Here is a 21,667-nt window from a genome sequence, read left to right as displayed (position 1 = left end):
TCTTAATCTTGTTTGATCCATCAAGACATCAAGGTGTTTTACCCAGTCAATGCTGTAATTCCTAATAAACTGGCACCAAATATTAAAAATAAAATCGTAATTTGCTGTGGTGGAAAAAAAACCATTGTGGGCCTTTTTTATATAATAAATGACTTGCGCTTCAGAAGACAAAACGCATTTTGCCGTTTTTAGGCACGAGACTGCTCAAGACTCTAGGAGTTAATAATCAGGGACATATTTAACCAATAACCAAAGTAAGCAGCCGCTTAGGGCCCCCCCCAAAATTTGGGCCCCCAAGAAATACCTAGAAATATAAATTATACACATAAATTTATTATTATTTGTTTTTTACATGATCATATTTTTTAGGGTGAGGATCTAACAAAATTTTTCATAAAATTATTATATCTTTGCGAAATGGTCTTATACGTTTAGTCATGGAGCAGTCCAGCAGTCAAATCAAGTAAAGATTTAGTTTAATAAAATATTTATTATTTTCAATATATTTATTGATTTCAGTTGTAAATTAGGGTTAGGTCGGTAGATGATGCCATCGTCCATCGCCGATAGACATCACGATGCTGAGCCGGCATCGCAATCCTCTGCCCTGCCGCCTTCGCAGCAGCAACCCACCAAATATACTATGAAAAATCAGAAAACATGAATGCAATACTAATTTATTTAATTAAAAACATAAATCATCTTTACTTTTTGAAGTATGTCATAAAATATTTCAGATTCTCATTTAACATGTTGTTTACAGTAAAACCAAAATCAAGTGTAGTAGTGCACCAGGATTGTTTGGTTTTTCTTTCTTTTTTTGTGTAAATCAACAATGCGGTGTGTGTAAACCATTATTTAAAACAGTCAAAATAGGGTCAACCATTTGCTAGAGCAGGAAGTTACAAGGTTAATAATAGTTTAATAGAATTTTAATTAAAAGGAAGCTTTCTGAAATGGCAACAAAAATTGGTTGTTGCACTTGTGCAGGTGTGTACAAACTCGGTCCTCAAGGGCCAATGTCCTGCAGGTTTTTACTCTCAACTTGCCTCAACACACCTGCAAGGATGTTTCTAGAAAGCTTAAGCTGCGGTCACACTAGAGTTTGAGAGTGCAAAATTCTGTCATACGACGCTGTGAAAAGGGGCGGGATTAAACAAGATTATAGAGTGGAGGAACTATGACGTTACTTTGTAGGCTAATCGGCTGCTAGCATAAAACTGGTTCCCTCGTGAAAATCCCTATAGGATTTTCCCATAGGCTTTTCGAAGATTGCAAATAATAAGCTCTGTGTTCAAACACTGTTCATTACACTTACACGTTTTGTCCTCACACGAAAATACAACTTGAAGCACTTTTGGATCTTAAATGCAAACGCAAGAGTTAAAAAGCTAACATTAGGCTATAAACGGACTACAGTGCCCTCGGGGCGCTCGTCTGTGACGTCAGCCCCACCCTGCTACAGACAACTTATCAAGCTTATTTTTAGAAATAATGTCCATGACAAAGAGTTAATCTCTCTGTATATTATATTATAATCCACGCTATATATTATAAACAAATAAATACGCAAAAATACATAGACCTATGTGACTTTTGGATCGTTTTTACGTGGGAAAAACATCTGTTTTGCTTTGCGGTTGTTCTAAAAGTTTTAAAACTGCGTGTATAAATCTGCCTACATAGTATTATGATCAGACATATTTAAATAAGTGTATCGCTCGCGCACACAGCCTGCTTACCTTAACAGATGACAGAAATGAGGCGTGAGGAGGAACAAGTCTCCTCACGGCTGCAAGTTCCATCTGCAAGTGGCTGCAAGTTCCATCATCATGTACACAGAGCAACATTCAATATTCCTTTTATGTCACGACATACAGCGAAAAGCAGCCCATACAGTCACATCTGCTATAGGTTTTATGGAGGAGTGTAAATATTGCAGTTATGACTGAGTAAAATGTGTTCAGATGAATGAAAAAAGAGGAAAAATCACTTGATCACGTTAAAATGACAGTTAATATGTCTGTATTTTTACACATTTATTCACACGTTTGCATTTCTGAGGGCAGGAGAGAGACAGGCTGCACTGGTGAGCAGTATCTTATAGTTTAATTAAAATAAATGATCAACAAATGAATCTGTCTCGACAGCCTTTACATGTGAAGGCATTATCTATACACAATCTGAATTCTTAATTAGAAAAACACAAACTATAAAATACTATTCATGAAAATACCTAAATAACAATCAAATCCAAATGCCCAACACAAGCAAGCTGCGCTCCAGACCAGATCAGCTCGATGACGTGTAATGTCTCCTACACCGCCTGTAGTCCCATTTAGCAACTTGATAGGAACCGTCTTTTTAAAGAAGCATGGCCGAATTAAAAATTCAAAAGTGTGCTGTAACTGATGTGTTTTATGTTGTAGAACAAAACGTGAAAATATCTTGAATTAGTTTTAGAAACAAACCTTATTTAAGCGATTTTACTGAAACCCCATTTAAAAAACTCATTGACTTTGGGACGAGGGAACCGGAAGTGCTAAAATGCTAACTCTCTTCCGGGTTTTTGCATACAAATTGACGTCATAGTTCCTCCACTCTATTACACCTTAAAGCGAGCGATTGCTCCAAGTTTTAAATTCATGTCCAGAGAGGTCTTGTTTTGATTCTCGATTGGTCTCACACAGTCAAGTGATGCAATTTCTCAGGTCAGAGTTCACCAAGCATGAACTTTACACCGCAGCAACCTGCAAACTTGATGCATGACCCTGCGTTTCCGGTCTGACGCATTCGCGTGTGTATGAATGGAAGTCTATGGGAGGAAAAGCCCAGTGTGACCGTAGCTTTAGTAAGAGCTTATTGGCTAGCCCAGGTGTGTCTGATTGGGGTTGGAACTAAACTTTGCAGGACACCGGCCCTCCAGGACAGAGTTTAGACACCCCTGCACTAGTGTGACCTTTAACAAAATCAAGTTTCACTGACCATCAAGTTAACTTGAAACTTTAAAAATAATAGTTTAAATCATAAAAGCAGTTTTTCTCAGAAAAATCACTTTTTTTATAAACAATAATCCTCCAAAATCATACATCCCACTGGAGAAGTTAAGACTATAGTTCACTCAGCCATCACCGATAGCCATTGTTTAACATAGTATATGTCTTTTATACTATGGGTGTCAATGGTAACCAGTTTCTAACATACTTCAAAATATCTTTTTTTTATTGTTTTTTTTTAATAAATAAAGGGTAGAATCATTTGAGGGCGAGTAAATTTTGGTTTTTGGGTGAACTATCCCTTTAAGCCTAAACAAAAAAAAAAACATCCTGAACATCATCAAAGTGGTCCATATTTTCTTCATATTTCAAGCCGCATTCAATTGCTTGACAGTCAAAAAGGCCTCTTAAATATTCATTTCAGATTTCAAGACAAGAGCCTATAAAATATGACTGAATGTGCACTTCTGGGAGAACTAATCCTTCATTTTTAATCCTTAATTCTTAATTAAACCCCACTATACCAAACTTGAAATAGAATTCAGACAATTGCAGTAATGTCCTGTTGCTGTTTGTCTGGTTAAATCCGATTTACGCTCAAGGGATGGGTAAGTTTTGGGGCTTATCGCCGGTTAGGACGGGCGTCCGCTTGTCTCCACCCGAATTTGCAGCATCTGTCAGATGATAGTATAATGGAACAGAAGCAGTCCTGCAGGAGAACGCCTTTATAAACAGTCTTTGAACTTCCCCACAAATAAACCAAACGTGCAAAACCTCCTCTTTCTGTCTGGAGAGCACAGTGACGCATGGCTTCATTTGCCGAATTCTTCAGAGCCTGGCCACATTTGCCGGAGGTGGTCGTGCGGTAAGCATGCTTACCAGCCCGATGTGCCAAGCCGTTTGCCAAAACTCAGTGCTAACATACAAGCAGCAGCAGATTCTTAATCCATCTCACCTGATGAGGAGATCCAATGTGCTTGTTTTGTTTTTCCATTTCTTAGTCTTTTTTTAATTGGTGTTTTCTAACGCACACTCGCTGAGACCCGCATTTAGGCTTATTGGCTTTTCTTAAGCTTGGTATTAAACATTGTTGTGCAACTCGTACCACAACATTTGTGTTACGAATATAAATGATACCCCAAGTCATGAGGCTGGTTGATAAATTGGATCTATTTTCTAACAAATCAGACTTATTATTGTATGCCAGACAATTCAATTGAGGACAAAAGTATACTTTCAATCAAGTCATGTTAAGGATCATATTTATATTCTGAAAGTTGCGTTTTATTTTTGTTTTACTTGTTTTTTTCTCCTTGGTTTTTATGTGTTTATCTGTCTATTTATTTTGAGACATATGCTAAAGAAGTTAGAAATGAGTAAAGAGTAGAGTGAGGAAAAACATGATGGTTAAAATAAAAACAATAAACTGAAACATTTTGTTTAAATTAAAATAAACTAATTGATTTTTTGGCAATTATTTGATTTAGTCACAAAAAAAAATCACAATTTATTTAATTTTAGGTTCTAAGATAAATAATTTATAATAAAAAATGGATATTTAAACATTTTTTAACCCATCCCCAGCCTTTTTTAATTAGTGATTCACATCCAAATTAAAAGTATGTTTTGACATAAGATGTATGTGTGTGTGTGTGTGTGTGTGTGTGTGTGTGTGTATATATATATATATATATATATATATATATATATATATATATATATATATATATATATATATATATATATATATATATATATATATTTATTCAATCATTCATTCATTCATTTTCTTGTTGGCTTAGTCCCTTTATTAATCTGGGGTCGCCACAGCGGAATGAACCGCCAACTTATCCAGCAAGTTTTTACACAGCAAATGCCCTTCCAGCCGCAGCCCATCTCCGGGAAACATCCACACACACACATCCACACACACATCCACACACACATTCACACAAACACTCACACACTTTGGACAATTTAGCCCACCCAATTCACCTGTATGTGTCTTTGGACTGTGGGGGAAACGGGAGCATCCGGAGGAAACCCATGCGAAGGCAGGGTGAACATGCAAACTCCACACAGAAACGCCAACTGAGGCGAGGTTCGACCCAGCGACCTTCTTGCTGTGAGGCGACAGCACTACCTACTGCGCCACTGCCCCGCCCTATGTATATATATATATATATACACACACACACACACACACACACACACACATACACGCGCGCACACACACACACACAGTACATGCATATATTGTCAAAAACTTTATTTTGAATTTAGTTAAACTTTAATTAGCACATCACTGATTATAACTGATTAACTACATCCTTCTCTAAGATTTGTTGATCAGTTAAACAAGTCTTACTATTACCTAATGCACTTTGAGCTACCATTGACATTTTAATAACATTAAGAATGGTAGATTAATGCTGATGCTTTATATATTGAACTAATGCTTAATATATTGAAAATTTTTTTATTTGGTGCATTAACAAATGTTAAACACTTGCTGTAAAATACTACCAAATTACTGAAATATATTATATAAAAATTGTATATAATAAACAATTGAAGTAATATTTCAGCTGGTGACTTCTCCTTTAAGTCAATGAGAATATTTCATCCACTCTTGCAACCTTGAGAAACTGTTGCTGACCACAGAATGTTTGTGTCTTCCAGGGACGGGCGTATGCTGTTCGACTATCTGGCTGACAAGCATGGCGTAAGTACTTGTGCTGACTCTTCCACCCCTCTGAGGATTTCTCATGACTCCTCTGTGAACCCAGTGTTGTTTCGGGGGACCGGCGGGAGGGGCAGCCCCCGAGCAGCGAGACATTAAATGACTTCCCAAAACCTTAAGTCATTTTCGGGGATTTTATGGCTTGCAGAAATTTCTGCGGACATTTACATTCTGTGGCCAATTGTTAAGAATAAACGAAGCGGCCCGGGACCCGTGGGTATGGCCTCAAGAATGCTGGGGATTCTATATTTGACATGACGGCACTCCGTCGTCCCACCCCAGCATCCTGAAACTGACCTGAGGCCTGTCCTCAGTGCACCTTCACTGCATGGCCTTTATGACACCATCCTCGCCTTTACAGACCCCTCATCGCCCCTGTAGCCTTAAGACTAGACCCTGCTGGCAAATACACAGCTTTTTTACACACCTATTACTTTTGACATTTTGAGATTTTTGTTTTTTATAAAGTTTTTATCTATATATATATATATATATATATATATATATATATATATATATATATATATATATATATATATATATATATATATATATATATATATATATATACACACACACACATACAGTTGAAGTCAGAAATATTAGCCCCCCCTGAATTATTAGACCGCTTATTTATTTTTTCCTCAATTTCTGTTTAACGGAGAGAATTTTTTCAGCACATTTCTAATCATAATAGTTTTAGTAACTCATCTCTAATAACAGATTAAGTTATTTTATCTTTGCCATGATGACAGTAAATAATATTTTACAAGATATTTTTCAAGACTCTTCTATACAACTTAAAGTGACATTTAAAGGCTTAACTGGGTTAATTAGGGTAACTAGGCAGGTTAGGGTAATTAGGCAAGTTATTGTATAACAGTGGTTTGTTTTGTAGACTATCGAGAAAAAAAAATAGCATAAGGGCTAATAATTTTGTCCCTAGAATGGTGTTTAAAAACTTAATAACAAAAAGATTTGAAGGGAGCTAATAATTCTGACTTCAACTGTGTATGTGTGTGTGTGTGTGTGTATATATGTAAAAAACACGTTCAAGTATTTTTTAAAAGCTGTTTTCTTAATGTTTTTTTTTTTTTTTGCGCTGAGCTATAAATCTATAAATTAAAATGATCAAAAATAACTTTATTCAACGATTTATTTATGAGAGGATCAGAAAGTTCTTGAATTAAATCCAAAATATCTTCATTTGAAGATAATTAATGACAGAATTTCAATTTTTTGGGTGAACTTAAACTTTAGGCAGCAGTAAACCTCACAAATTCCTAAAATTGATTGACTTAAAACTGCTTGAACTTTACTAAAACTGTTTGCTCTAATATATTGTGTTTACTACACTTTGTTCATTTTTTGCTTTTGTTCATTTGTTTATTGGTCTTAGAGATAAGCCTGGTGTGAAGTGTCACAAACATCCTGAAAAAATAAAACCAAAGTTTCTCTGAGATTGTGTTATGTAATCTTGTTAAAATATATTTCTTAAAATAAAAGTATCGAAAAAAAGTATCTTTCAGAACCGGCATCGAATTCAGGGTATCAGTATTGAAAATTTTGGAACGATACACAGCCCTATAGTAGACGTATGCAAAGTAATGCATATTTAATGAAAGCATGCATCATTTGCATCAACTTTAAATATTAATAACATGTATAAAAAAAATAAATACACATTTTACATTTAAACTATTATTATTATTATTATTATTATTATTATAATATGTGTATATATATATATGTATGTATGTATATATATATATATATATATATATATATATATGTATGTATGTATGTATGTATGTATATATATATATTTATATAACAGTTTCTAGTCTTAACAACATCCCATGCCAGGCCTCTAGTTTTCGTGACCACACAAACACACTGACATAAACACACACACAATAAGCTCTCTGTTCTGCAAATTTCCTGAGCAGGATCTGCTGAACTCTGTCAAGCTTCTGCTCATCACTGTTGGCTGAAACTGAGGATCGTAGTTAAAAATAGTGGGTCAGTCGGATAATCCCGAGGTCACTTCAGGTCATGTGTGGTTGCAGTTTCCTGAAGAGGCATGGTGATCGCTGGAAATTCTGCAACATAACTGCAGTCAGTCAGAACGTATTTCTCTGTTTCGAGGAATGGATTATTGGATTTTCAAAGAAATAAACATATTTGTGCTTATGTGAGGATGCATTTTGACATGTTGGATTTGAGAGGGAGATTGAGGGGGAGATTTCCAGCATATGAATTAAAGATTTGTTCAAAGGGGGCAATTCATTGGAGTTCACTAGGTTTTTTTTGTCCCCTCGCTCTGTTCATTGATAAATTCATTATTGTTCATATTAGTCAAAAAAAAGAAGAAAAAAAAACGAAGAAAAACAGTACGATAGGGGTTTTTGAGCTAAAATTAAAAAAAATATATAAATTTTTTTTTCCATGATTTAGAGAAGATCTCTACTAAAATGATATCAAAAGTAACAATAGTTTCTATACCACAACAAGTAATATATTAGCATTAAAGTGGAGTACCCAAAATCATATTTCCATTTTTATTAAAAAAAAATTATCTTATAAAATAAATTGATCTTATTGTTTCATTTGTTTATATATATAAATATTATATTGAACGTTAGATTGAAAATTTTTATATTATTTCTATTTTATAATATTTGACCATTTTATTATTAATTTTAAGTTATTTTAAACATGAGTCGTTTTGAAAGTTCTTTTTTTATTAAAAACAACAATGAACAAAGCATTTTTTAGATGATTAAAAATTTTTTTCTTTTAAGTAAAGTGTTGCCAAACAAATCTGCTGACATTTTTTTTTTCTAACCCTAACCCATTTCTGCACAGAATTTTGGGGATTTTTTTTTTTAAATATCTGTGGATTCTGTTTATGTGGGATGATATTGTGAGTATAGTAACTAAACTTAAAACATGAAATCATAAAATCAAATGGGTCTCAGTTTTCTTATTTACATGTAAAGCTGTCCAATCAGGCCCCAATCACACCCATTCACCAACAATTAATCTCAATAAAACTTCTAAAAAAAAATTTAAACTCCATTTGCCAATGTAGTAGTTGGGTATCGTTTGGGTTTTTTTCGATACTGGTGCTAAATCGATACTTTTAAAATGGTACCGGTGCCAAAACGGTGCCTGAACCAATACCTTTAAGTCACAAAATTAATTGACAGTGTGTGTATATATATATATATGTATATATATATGTATATATATATATATGTATATATATATGTATATATATATGTATATATATATATATATATATATATATATATATATATATATATATATATATATATATATATATATATATATATATATATATATATATATATATATATGCTGGACCAACCAGCATTTAGCTCTGTATAACTCTGAAATTTTAGTCATAATGGTCTTAAAAAGGTCACGTGTACGAATACACCAGTGTGATTCGCCTTGGCTGTTGCCCAAAGCATACGATCACACTAGTGTGATTGGAATATTCATAGCGCACTTCATCAACTGCTAAAATTCAAATCTGACTGCTTGCTGAGGCACAAAAAGAGATGTGCAGCTGTTGACATAAATCATAATTTATCCATGTTTTCAAACAAAGAACATTCACTTTAGGTTTCAGACAATCAAATACGCTGGAGGATGTGCTTGTTCACGCAAGGTACACACTGTTTATGGTAGAAGAATGTCAATATTTACAGAAAAGGGCAAAATACGAATAGATCATTGGAGTTGGTGGGTCACATAAACTTGACATGGTCACACAAAAAAACTCACTTAGGAAAGGGTTAAAGAGTCTTAAATTTGACTTAGTTGCTTCAAAAAGGGTTATAAAAATGTAAATAGCATCACAATTGCACGTAATTGTAGTGTGTGTCAACGGGCACTGAAAATTGAATCTTTTTCTCCCTCTTGCAGTTCCGTCAGGAGTATCTGGACACCCTTTACCGCTACGCCAAGTTCCAGTATGAGTGTGGGAATTACTCTGGTGCAGCGGAGTACCTGTACTTCTTCAGAGTTCTGGTATGAGTTTCACCACACCCCTGTCTTCATCACATCACGACACCCTTTCATTTTCCCCTTCGCAAATGAATACCCCTGAACGCATTCTTGTGTAATGGACAAACAGTTTTATTTTGATGGACCGCTCCCCGGTGAGTGTTAATTAAGCCAAACGCTTGCTCTATTGAGAGTTTGAATTATTGTCTCCTTAATACAGTTCAGATTTTTCTAGTACAAAACTCTGCCAAATCCTGTGAGTTACGAGCATTACGTGTGCACTTAATGTAGTGTTTTTAAAAACGACACGGATGAAAAGTGGACACCACTCACTCACAGGTAGATTTTCTCAAATTAGAATCCAAAGCCTCTTATTATGATGTATTGAGCCATTTATCCATTGCATCTAAAAAAAAAACAGGCCGCTTTTCTTTGCACTTGAGGCAATCCAACGAAACTAAAAGCTCCTGATCTGTAATTATTTCTGAAAAGTGCCATCCATTGCCTTGTTAAATTCCTTGCATGTCTTGAGTGCTGAAAAGAAGCTCTTCAAGGACTCGGTTAGGAGTTGTTTCAGGCCTGTGTTTAGTGGCAGACTTCATAAGCTTATGGGTTTTTGGGCAGTGCTGCTCCCCATAGATGATTGGTGGGGATTTTGTGGCCTAATCACTCTTGGTTTGACAGGATTCCCCCGTTTGTGTAAGGGTTAAAGGTTATACTGCTTGCTGAGTATAATCCCAGTAGGCAAAAAAAAAAGGCTTTTCAACTGAAGATGACAAGAAGTTGTGCGCTCCAACGATCCATATTGAGCCAACATTTTACTGAATAATAGGACACAAAAACCACAGATCTTTTTTTTTGTGCTCATTTTCAGTTTTGAAATGAGTTGTGTATAATGTCTTTAAGTAGATAATTAGAAAATTATATTATTATCTTCTGTGTGTATGTGTATATAGTTGAGTTCAGAGTTAATAACCCCCTGTGTATTTTTTCCTCCAATTTCTATTTAACGGTGAACAGATTTTTTTATCTTTGCCATGATGACAGTACGTAATATCTTACTAGATATTTTTCAAGACACTAGTATTCAGCCTAAAGTGCAATCTAAAGTCTTTACAAGGTTAACTAGGCAAGTTAGGGTAATCAGGCTAGTCATCAGCAGACAATATTGACCTGCAGGAATATTGACCATAAAATGTTTTTTTCAAATATTTAAAAATATCTTTTATTCTAGATTAAATGAAATTGTTTATTTTATTTTGTTATTTTTATTTTTTTATTTTATTATTAATAATATAAGTAGTATTCATTTTCAGTAATTATTAACTATAACTAAACTAATGTAGGGGATATTTACAGTTTTAACCCAAAAATGACCAGTCTGTCAGGTGAAGAAGAGTCTGACTCAGAGATTCAATAAAAAAGAAGTTAGATAAGAAAGATAAAGAAGATAGTTTGCAATTTCAGCAGTCAAAGCCAGCTTTTAACACTCGCAAAAAGTTTGTAGGCCGCTCTGCTTACAATTTCAAAGCAACAACAATTGAACTATAACATCATTAACTCCCAGCAGGTTGTTTTCACACCTGTAGTTTGAAAAAAGTCAGGAAAGTGCTTGAGTCCAGCTCTGTAGGTAGGAGTGTCGGAGGGGGGAAAAGGGGAAGGGTTTGCATAAAATTGGGAGTTTTAGGTTCAAGCATGTGCTGATTTGCACAGAGGCAAAACAACACGCACACGGCATCAGTAATTGAATCATTTGCCAAATTCTTAATTTGTTGACTTTAGTTGCAGTTTGGCACTTTCATTTAGGAACATTTCATGTATGTCCTTCCGTGAGTAACAAGATATTGGATGCGAGGAATTGCTGAAAGAGTGTTGTTTTAATGGAATGTTTGATACTGGAGGGCGAATGGGAGAAAAAAATAAAACTCAGAGCAGCATTTACAGTGGATCTTTCAGCCTATAATAATAAAGTGATATTAGCGTACTGTAAACTTAGTAACTAAATCATTTTTACTAAGGTATGTCTTTAAAAACTGAGACTAGACAATCAACACCAACTGCTGTCTGAACACTGTAACGGGTAAAAACAGTCTTCGAAGCTATCATGCATATTAATGAAGTTGCACCTCATACACAATAGAGCGCACTGATTGGCGGTCTGAAAAGACTTGGAAGTCTTTTTTATGAATAAATGATGAAAGCTCAAAGATGTCACATTGTACTTGCTGATACAAACGCAATCTCATCGCTGTGCCATTGCTTCAAATATTTTTTGGAAGAACAAATTTGCTCAATATTGCAAAAACAACATATTTTCACTTTTTTGTAAATATATATGTCCCCACAGTGTTTTTAGCAGCGTGGGAGACGTATATGACTATCAGCATCTCAAAAAATGTGTTTTGGTGTTTCGTGACCCTTTGAATCTGATTTGTTAGACTTGGAAGATTTCCATGTGTGTGCGTGTGTACAATTCTGAACAATACCTCAGGCATATAAACGCTGACCCCATATAAAGCTGACCCCAGACCTGTGAAATGGACCTCAAAAGAATAGAATACACACTTGTGTCTTACCTTCTGTCATCTTATCAAAACTGGTTAAAAACTGTTATAATCTACACCAAAAATGGCATCTTACATACAAAGGAATTAACTTTAAAAGATTTAACACCTAAAATGGCATAAAACTCAGAAAACTGTTTTTTTTTTTTTAAAGAGTGCAGGTACACTTAAGAGTTCTCTATGGGTAGATTCAGAGGAAACAAATCATTTGGCATACAGAAAAAAAGCAATTAAGGCCTGTGCACACAGAAATGTTTTTTTTGCTCGCGTCTTTCGTCGAAGTTTAACACGTCTTAACTAAATAAAGGGCGTCAATGTGATCATGCAAACTAACGCGCAAAATGTCAGATGCAAAAGCGTCATTCATGTGCATGGAGCTGCTGAAGTTACAGTAAACAGCCCTTGGAGGCGCTCAAGCGCAAAACTGTCAATGCGAGCGCACATGAAGAAGATGCCCAGAGACGATATTAAAGTTTAGCTGCTTATTGCTCTTGTGAACAATAATCATTTCTTCATCGCTAGAGCTGCATGCTTGTTCGAGTCACCAGTAACTTCAAAGAGCTTAGAATGACCAAGAGGCGACACTCAATAGAACGTTGCATTGCAACGGCAGCGCCCAGTAGCAGCCCCAGATTCCGCCATTTTGGAGTGAAAGCGATCGGCTGTCCATTGGATTTTATTGCTGTCGCGATGGCAAGCAGCTGCTTTGTTTTTTATTTATTTATTTAAAAGCTCATTAAAGCTGAGATATAACCTGAAAGACGACAATACAACACTTACTATGACAATCATCAGCCCTTTTAATAGGTTATTTTACAGACTCATAATATGCTGTTGTTCTATTGGAGTTTTAATTCCAAAATGGCCTCATTTTCATTCTAGTGGCTGTTTCCCAAATTTCACTACAGTGTTGCCTCTTGGTGATTCTATGCTTTCTGGTAACTTTAACAAGTGTGTGAACTTCCTCTCCTCGCGTTTTTCTGTGTTATAAGCAGGTGTCAGAAGCTTAAAGTTGTGTAGCGCCATCTAACGTAAAGGAGTGATTTTGCGTACTCTTCTTCTTGACGCCAGAGAAAATCGTTTTCATATCATATAATAGGCTCTTAAACATTTACCTTTATTAATAATCATAAAGACATAAGAAAGGACATGTGTTACTCCATCCTGGAGCTGACATCCATCCAAAAACCCACACCATTATAATAATAATAATAATAGTAGTAGTAATAATTGTAATAATCAATAAACATGCACTACATTAAAAACAGCAATAAAATGTGTCAATCAGTGCTAAGAACTATGACAAAGCCTGCATGGAAAGTGTAGTAGTATTTAAATTGATATTGTTTAAAAGTTTAATAAAGAAAATGTTTAATAAAACTGCTTTAACTTTTTTGTTGAACTTTTACTGCCGTCTGTGTGTGAGTTCTTACAAGCCAATTGAGGGAGCACACTTTAGTTTTGCCCAATCAGAATTACGCAACCAAACTATGCGGAACACCCACAATAAAGTAAAACAAACAAGCAAACAGAAAAGCACAGATGAGTGGGATGATGGCATCTGCCGCTTCAGAAGCATTAATAGACAAATTCATATCAAAGAAAAACAGCACATCAGTATTATGGGAATATTTTGGTTTTAAAGTTGCAGACACCAAAACAAGTTTGTAAGAGCTGTTGGAGAGTTGTTGCCAGCACAGTGATATACAACAACCAGCACCTAAACTGACTACAAACTTAAATCGCTAATCAAATCGAAATCGCAATATCTGTTAAAAAAATTGCAATTAGATGTTTTCCCCAAATCGCACAGCCCTACTTCTAAAAACTTGTTTTGGTTTTCAAAATGACAAATAACATCCTTAAGATGCAAATTACCACTCATTGACTTTTGTAAAGCAATATGAACTTAAGTCATTCCAAACCAATGATGATTGCATGGAAAAAACAAAAACAAATGCCTTCACACTCATCTTTTACAAAAGGTGCAAATATCAGTAACATTACAATATTTGGACGAGTGCATTGCATGGGTAAATATTGTGCAAAATTTTAAACTGCACCTCATTTATTTTTGTGTTCAGAAATATTTAGTTATTTATTTTTTATATGAAAAATTATACAATTATTGGTATTTTAAGATTATTATTTATTTATTTATTTATTTTATTGATTGTTAGTCATGGCCTAATATGATCCTTTTCTGAAATGGACTTTATGAATGATAACCTAAAAAAAAATCTCTGAGACATTTTATCTGCCGTTGTCAAGCTTGTCTGCTCAAACACCCACATCTTTCTCTGTTGGAGTGATGACCCCTTTACCTTTTTTTTTCTTCTTTTTAAATGTTGCTGTCTGGATAAAGATCCAGGCGGTGATGCACTGAAGACTTCGGATTAAATAATTTTCACCAGCGGAATACTTTTGGAATCAGATAATACCAAAGTAGGTTTGTGGGGGGAAGATAATTGCAGTTCACTGAGAGTACTGGCAGTATCCATGTTACACGTGCGTACTTCTTATTTCCTCTATAAACAAAGGGCTCATTGCTGGGGCTCTGGTGTTTGTGGCTTCTCTCCCACTGCCTGTAGAAATGAGTGAAAGATGAACTTATGGGGAAAAGCGGCCGGACGCTCAGGGCCCAGCGCAGTGCTGTCTAGCTGGTGGGGCGGGGGGCAAAATGACGGCTGGGAACCAACAAATTGACCCGCTCCTTTTCTCTCTGGCCGTGGTGTGTGGAGGCAGTCCAGTGTTGTGAAGAGAGGTGCCCATTGTCAATGCTGACCTGGGGTAGGAGTGTTGCGGGAGGCTCCATGCCTGGCTAAGTTATCGTACTCCCTTGTCGGTGAGCGTTTCTCACGTAACCACATCTCACATGGAGTACGCTCCTGTTTCTGCAGACCTGTGTGATTCACTAGGCCTACGCTTGTGGTGATGCACGCTATTTGATATCCTGGTATTTCTCAACTCATTTTCGCTGATGCTAATTTGTTTTTGGGGTTTTTTTGTGCATAGAGTTTGTAATTTTAGAATTCATATTCTGTAACTTCTGATTATTAAATATTACAAGTGTTATTTTTTTTTAATTACCTATAAGATGTAACTTCTGTCTATTAAAGCAATTAAAATTACAAGTGTACAGGTGTTGTAGTTACTAGCATTGATTGGCCAAATGTTTTATTGCTGTTTTTGATGTTATGCGCATTTATTGATTATCATTACTAATATTTTAAGTCAATTTTCCAAGCATTGATTATTATTATTATTATTTTAGTTGGTTAATAATTACTGATAAATATAAGGTAAACAATTATTTTAATAATGTTAATTGTAATAGTTAACTGTGTGTGAATTTAAAATGTATTGATTTTTTTTTTAATTACCCATACAATTTAACTTGTACTATTAAATCAAATTTGTGTTATGACACCAATTAATGCTTTTCGATTTTTCTTTGTGTAAAGATTTCCTTTTATAATTAAAAATTAAAAGTATTTTGTAAGTTGATTGATGATAAAAATTAAAAATAACCTCCTTTTAGTCAAATGCGAATATAAATGTTTAAATTTTTTTTGTCTTTTGAAAATTTTAATTCACAAGTGACAAGTTTTATTGAATATTATTATTTTTAATTGCCTATAAGATGTAACTTCTGACTATTAAATCAAGTCAAATTTGTATTGTTATGATACCAATGAATGCTGTTCGATTTCACCTTTTTGTGCGTAAATATTTCATTTTGTAATTTATGTTCTGTAACTTCTGATTATTAAATCAAACTCATGATTTTAGGAAAACAGATAATGCTGCTTCAGAGAAGCTGTCAGGAACTCCTTTGTCAAACACCAATATTATTTATTTATTTATTTTTGGAAAGTGTAAATTTGCAAGTGTCAAGTTTTTTTTATTATCATTACTTTTTTTTTATTACCACTAAGATGTAACTTCTTACTATTTAATGAAATTAAATTTGTATTTTTATGACAGCAATTAATGCTGTTAGGGAAAGAGAAAATTTACTTCTATGGGTGCTTTCACATCTGTAGATTGATTGTTTTTTTCTGAAACGAGAATTAAAATTGTTACAATGTTGCACTTTGTTCTTGGTGTGGTATGCTTTCACACAGCAAAGTTTCTAAACGGACCAAAATAGCTAAAACTAGTCACATGCGAGTAAACTCTCCTCACATTGATCAGAGTTCTACGCTTTATTTTTCAGATTCCCGCTAAGCTGTCATGCGTCCTTATTTAATTTATGATGACGAGCAATAAGCAAAAGTCTGTGCTTTCATTTTGAATGGTGACACCCACAGATATCATCACCAAATATAAATCAGAGGTAAAACTTTCTCATACAGAGCTGTTGGTTATATTTATGCATTATAGGCTTTACATTTATGTTGAGAAATAAAAGCTAAACCAAGACTGCAGTTCAGTCAATTTTCCTAACAGATAACTGCTCTCGTTAATAGTTCAGCATGCTTTCACTTTTTCACATTTACCGGTAGGAATGATGACATCCCACCGTAATCATCATTCTCTCTTCATTTAGCCACATATGTCTATTATTACATAACCATAACTTTGATATAGCCTGATCCGGTACCGTCCTGTACATTCCTGTATCGTCTTGCTTTCTCACTACAATCAATCCGCTCCAGAGTTGATTTCAATTGAGCCCACACCACCTCATTTAGGCGATTTCTGACTGATTGTTTTGGTGATAGTTTGCTGGTTTCACATGACAAATGAACCATCCTAATGGGGAAAACACGACAGGTTCCGGAACAAAAGTCTAGGTGTGAAAGCACCCTTATTTAATTTATAATAAAAATAAAAAATTATTATAATAATTTAATATAATTTAATATATTTATTTATTATTTTTCACCCATAAGGTGTAGTTTGACTATTGAAATAAATCAAATTTGTATTTTTTTATGGCACCAATTGATACTGTTCAATTTAACTTTTTTTTTGTTTGTTTGTTTTTTAACAATATCCAATAAGCAAGTTTTTTTTTTGTTTTTTTTGTCAATAGTTGATACCAATATATATATAATTTTTCTTTTTAATTATTAATTTATAAGTGTCAAGCTTGCTATTTTTCCCCATAAAAGCTGCAGCGTCTGACTATTAAATCAAACGACTTGATGATTTTGACACTAATTAAATTTTTGTTCTTCATCTGCTTATTAATCTGCTCTTACATTCAATTTACTCAACATACAATTTCGAATCGCTATAAGATGTAGCTTCTGACTACATAGTTTTCATATTCGGATAATGATGATATTTAAATTTTCTCAAACGTTACGAGAAAATTATGCCTTCCTGCTTTGTTGCAAAAATCCTAGAATAAACACTTTGTTTGATTTGGAGTCACGTTGCTTTAATAATTTCGGAGGTGTGCATTTAGACAGTTTTGTTTAGATTTCGAAAATGTTTCCAATATGTGGATGATTTGCTGGGTCAGTCACGCCGTTTGTCTGTTTGCTTGTTTGTTGTGTCCCTGTGGTTTTTGTGGGAGTCAAGGGAAGGAGTTGCTGACAAGCCTTCACCATTCAGTTTTTGCCACCCTCCTTTTTTTTGCACATTCATTAATATAGATGCTTAATGGATACATTTGAACATTGTCATTAGTTATTCACCTGTATGTTTTTCCTGAATAACCAAAAATAATATTTTGAAGATTAGTTTTGTCACTACAATGAAAGTCAGTGAGGACCAAAATAGAACTCTTTTTTCGTCATTTAATTTATCACTGGATTTGTTGCACAAGAAACATTTACCATCAATTAAAATACCTACTTAGTATTTTTGTATAAGCCATAGTTTTTCTGGATTCTGTGATGTATGGGTCAAATACAGGACTTTCAGTTTTGCTATCTGCATTCATTTTAATTTACAAACAAAATTCATAGAACTGATTTTAAATTGAGGCAAAATGGCAGAATTTTCAAATAAAATAAGAAAATTGAACTGATGTAGTTAACAGATATAGTCAAAAAAATGAACAACATGCTTAGTTTCACTTGTACATATATTATTAATTATTTGTTATCTGGGTATTTATTAATATTTTAATGTCATCAGATGAGTATTGTTCTAAAAATGCCTGACAGGGTTGATATTGAATGACGTTTGTGTCTAATGCAGGTCATTATAAAAATGTGATAGTCAGTATTTATTATTATTAGGGGAAAAAATAAAGCTGTATTAGAATCTTTTTAAAACTTGACTTGTAAAAATAAAAATACTATAGCTGCCTCTAACTCTTAGTATATATAATTTGTGTTTGACAGAAGAAAATACTTTGAAAAAGACTTTGAACAATATGAGGGTTTACAGGGTGTCCGCAGGGTCTTACAATATCCAAAAACTAAATTTTAGACATTTAAAAGTCTTAAATTCACAAATTAGAATTTTTTATGGGGCAAGAAATAGTTTTTATTGCTGGGCCATTAAAAAGCAAATAATGGTTTTGCAAATAATTTTTATTATTATTTTCACTAAAAGATTAAATACAATGAAGTTCACTAAAGCACATTATTGACACTGCACAATATATCAAATGTTTTAAATAGACTAAACAACACACACAGCAGCCGGTATTGTTTATTCCTTCACCTCTCAATGTAATTAAACTCTTCCAGAGATTCTCTATTCATATTCTGAAGCAACGTAAAATTCAAATTGCTATCTTATTTAACGTTTAAAGAAATTAATTCTTTGCAACTTTTTTTAAGAGGAAAGCTACTTGGAACAGTCATAGTTTGAAAAAATGCACTACGTTGATCTTTCTCCCTGAATACCTGCCCCCTTTTTTCTTTTTTTACCTTTTTTATCCACCCCTGTTCGAGCCAGACCTCCCATCTCCTCGTACGGCTCCTTGCCTGGGAGATGTCAGGCTCTAGAAGTCCTCTAGCGTGGGAAACACGGGCATTTAACGAAGGAAGCCAGGCTTGCAAAATCCAGACCTGAGGTCTTGTTACAGTGAGGGCCCGGTGCGAAAAGAGCAACTTATTCATATCATCTGTTAATGCAGGGATTGGATGTTGAGTATAAAGATTGAGTGTCCCGTCGGATCCCCAACACAGTCAATTTATTGTTGCTGGTCAGTCAGTGAAAATGTGCCCATTTCAGGAGGCAGTGGAAACTCAAGGTAACTTGTGGAAAAACCCAGGTATTGAAACTATTCTTGCATGGCCGCCGCTGAAAGCCAGTCAGTGTGCAGAAAGCTGCCATAATGACATGGAGCGTCGCCAAATGTAGCAGGCAGGGACTTCCAGGAAAAAAAAGGGAAAAAACAAACACTTTTAGAAATGAAACGTTGACCTTTATATTGGCAGCGACGATGGCTTTTTTCCCCCCAGTTGTCCCTCCGAGCTGATCTCTCAAAGTTGTGGCTTTGACTGTTATTTAGACGCATCCAGCTTGGGAATTTTGATCAAAGTGCTCCACTGGTGCAAGTCGACGGTTGGTTGTGTCTGTGCTGTGTGGCTTTACAAACTGTTCTATACTACTGTGTTACTATGCAAATTTTGTAGAAGTATACTGTTAAAAAATATCTATTAATTACCATTTTAAAAGTGGTTTTTGTTTATTTACAGTTGTGAGATGCATTATGGGACCATAACCTCTGCTCTGTTAAACTGTAGAGTTGAATTTTCAACCTTAAATTTAACGAAGTGACTTGTTGACATTTTAGTTGATTGAAATAAATAAAGTAATGTATAAAAAATAATATATAGAGAAATAAGTGTGTAAAATTAACAGAAAATATACCGAAAGGTAGGGCTGCACGATTCTGCCTTAAATGAGAATCACCACTTTTTTTGGTAAAATTAGACATTTGTCATCGGATTCCCTCTTGCATTATATTCTCATGCACAACACTGTGTTCGCTATGAAAGAAAAAACATATCAAATGCTTGTCGTAATCATAACTCTAAAAAGCGATATGATCCCTTAAATGATATACACGGTTTTGGTTTCACTTTCACTGCCGTGTGTCATGGCTGCTGTCACACCTACATGAAAATCATACTTCCCTCGCGGCTCCCAAACGATCGCTCTGTGCAAACTGAACAATATTTACTACTGTATTACCTGTTATTCACACCCTATACAGATTCTGTTCACCACAGTAGACCTCAGTCATGGCTGCATGCGCGTCCTCTCTGTAGTAAACAAACAGCATGTCAGCTCGCGTGTGATCAAGATCACAATCTTTTTTTCGATTAATCGTGCATCTCTACTGGCAGTTTATTACAAGGTTTTTCTATCATAATATACAACACCAAGCCAGACAGTATATGACTTTAAACTATTGCTTTTTGAGTTGCTAGAAAGATCAGGGTCCCATAATGCAAATCAGAAGCACAAATTAATGAGGAAAAATAATGAATAAAAACATGTACCACAAAATACAGAAAACTGCTAATTTACTTATATTTTTGGAAGTGTAGATCTATTCACCGCCATTAAATATACCAAGGAGTTGTAATAAATAAAAAAATAAAATAAAATCTTGATTTGGATTTTAAATTTGCTGTTTTTATCATAACATTAATTCGTTTACATTTTTTTTCTGACAATGGACTTCTAATGTAATTTAGTTTCCAATCACATTAATTAGATATACCAAAAACAAGTGTCCATGTGGTTGGAGTTGGTGGTTTGCTTAAAACACACTCAAATCATTTCTATATAAGGGCTTTCCTTACATCCTTTCATTTACGCAACTGGTGTCAAACTCAACCCTGTACAGTTCACTTTTAACCCTCATTTAACACACCTGAGCTGTTTCTCAATATGGGTTCTTCAGTGATCTTGCATCCTCGTGTTCTCGTGTATCATTAATCTTCACAGAACAAAAGACGGGTGAAAGTTCCCGGATGCGTTTTTGAAATATAAAACTCATCGAAGCAGACTTGAGCGCAAAATTCGCTTGAAGTCCCAGAAGTTATTGTGACTGAATAAATGAGCTGGGAAGGGCAGCATTCTGTTTAGATGTATTATTTAAGTTTAGAGTTATAACTTATTTATCTCAAGAGTTTCATAAATGAGACAGTGAAAGTTAACATTACCATGAAAATCTTTGTAACGGCAAAAACACATTAAGGGTGTTTATTTGCTTAAATTAGTGTTAAAATTAGTTTAATTTGTTCGGTGTGTGAGTTTTGTAACGTTTAAATTTTCCATTATAAATGTATGAAGGTCATGTGACCATCAGGAAGAACGCAGCATCTCATTTTTCAGATTATGGATTCTCTATTCTCGCGGCCTACCGAGTTCGTTCTTCAGAGGTAACTTGGCAAGAC

The 21,667-nt window shown here is 34.5% G+C and overlaps 1 protein-coding gene across 1 annotated transcript in view; it reads left to right on the top strand.

Moving 5' to 3' along the window:
• Positions 1-21,667, top strand: part of eif3ea (eukaryotic translation initiation factor 3, subunit E, a) — a 74,172-nt gene that overhangs the window by 11,260 nt on the left and 41,245 nt on the right. Inside the window, 2 exon segments of the mRNA NM_200839.1 lie at positions 5,679-5,721; positions 9,697-9,801. Of these exon segments, the coding sequence (NP_957133.1) occupies positions 5,679-5,721; positions 9,697-9,801 (148 nt within the window).

This window comes from Danio rerio, chromosome 16, assembly GCF_049306965.1.
Source record: "Danio rerio strain Tuebingen ecotype United States chromosome 16, GRCz12tu, whole genome shotgun sequence".
NCBI classification, from domain to species: Eukaryota; Metazoa; Chordata; class Actinopteri; order Cypriniformes; family Danionidae; genus Danio; species Danio rerio.
The sequence above is the reverse complement of the archived record's forward strand: the minus strand, read 5'-3'. Positions and strand labels throughout refer to the sequence as shown.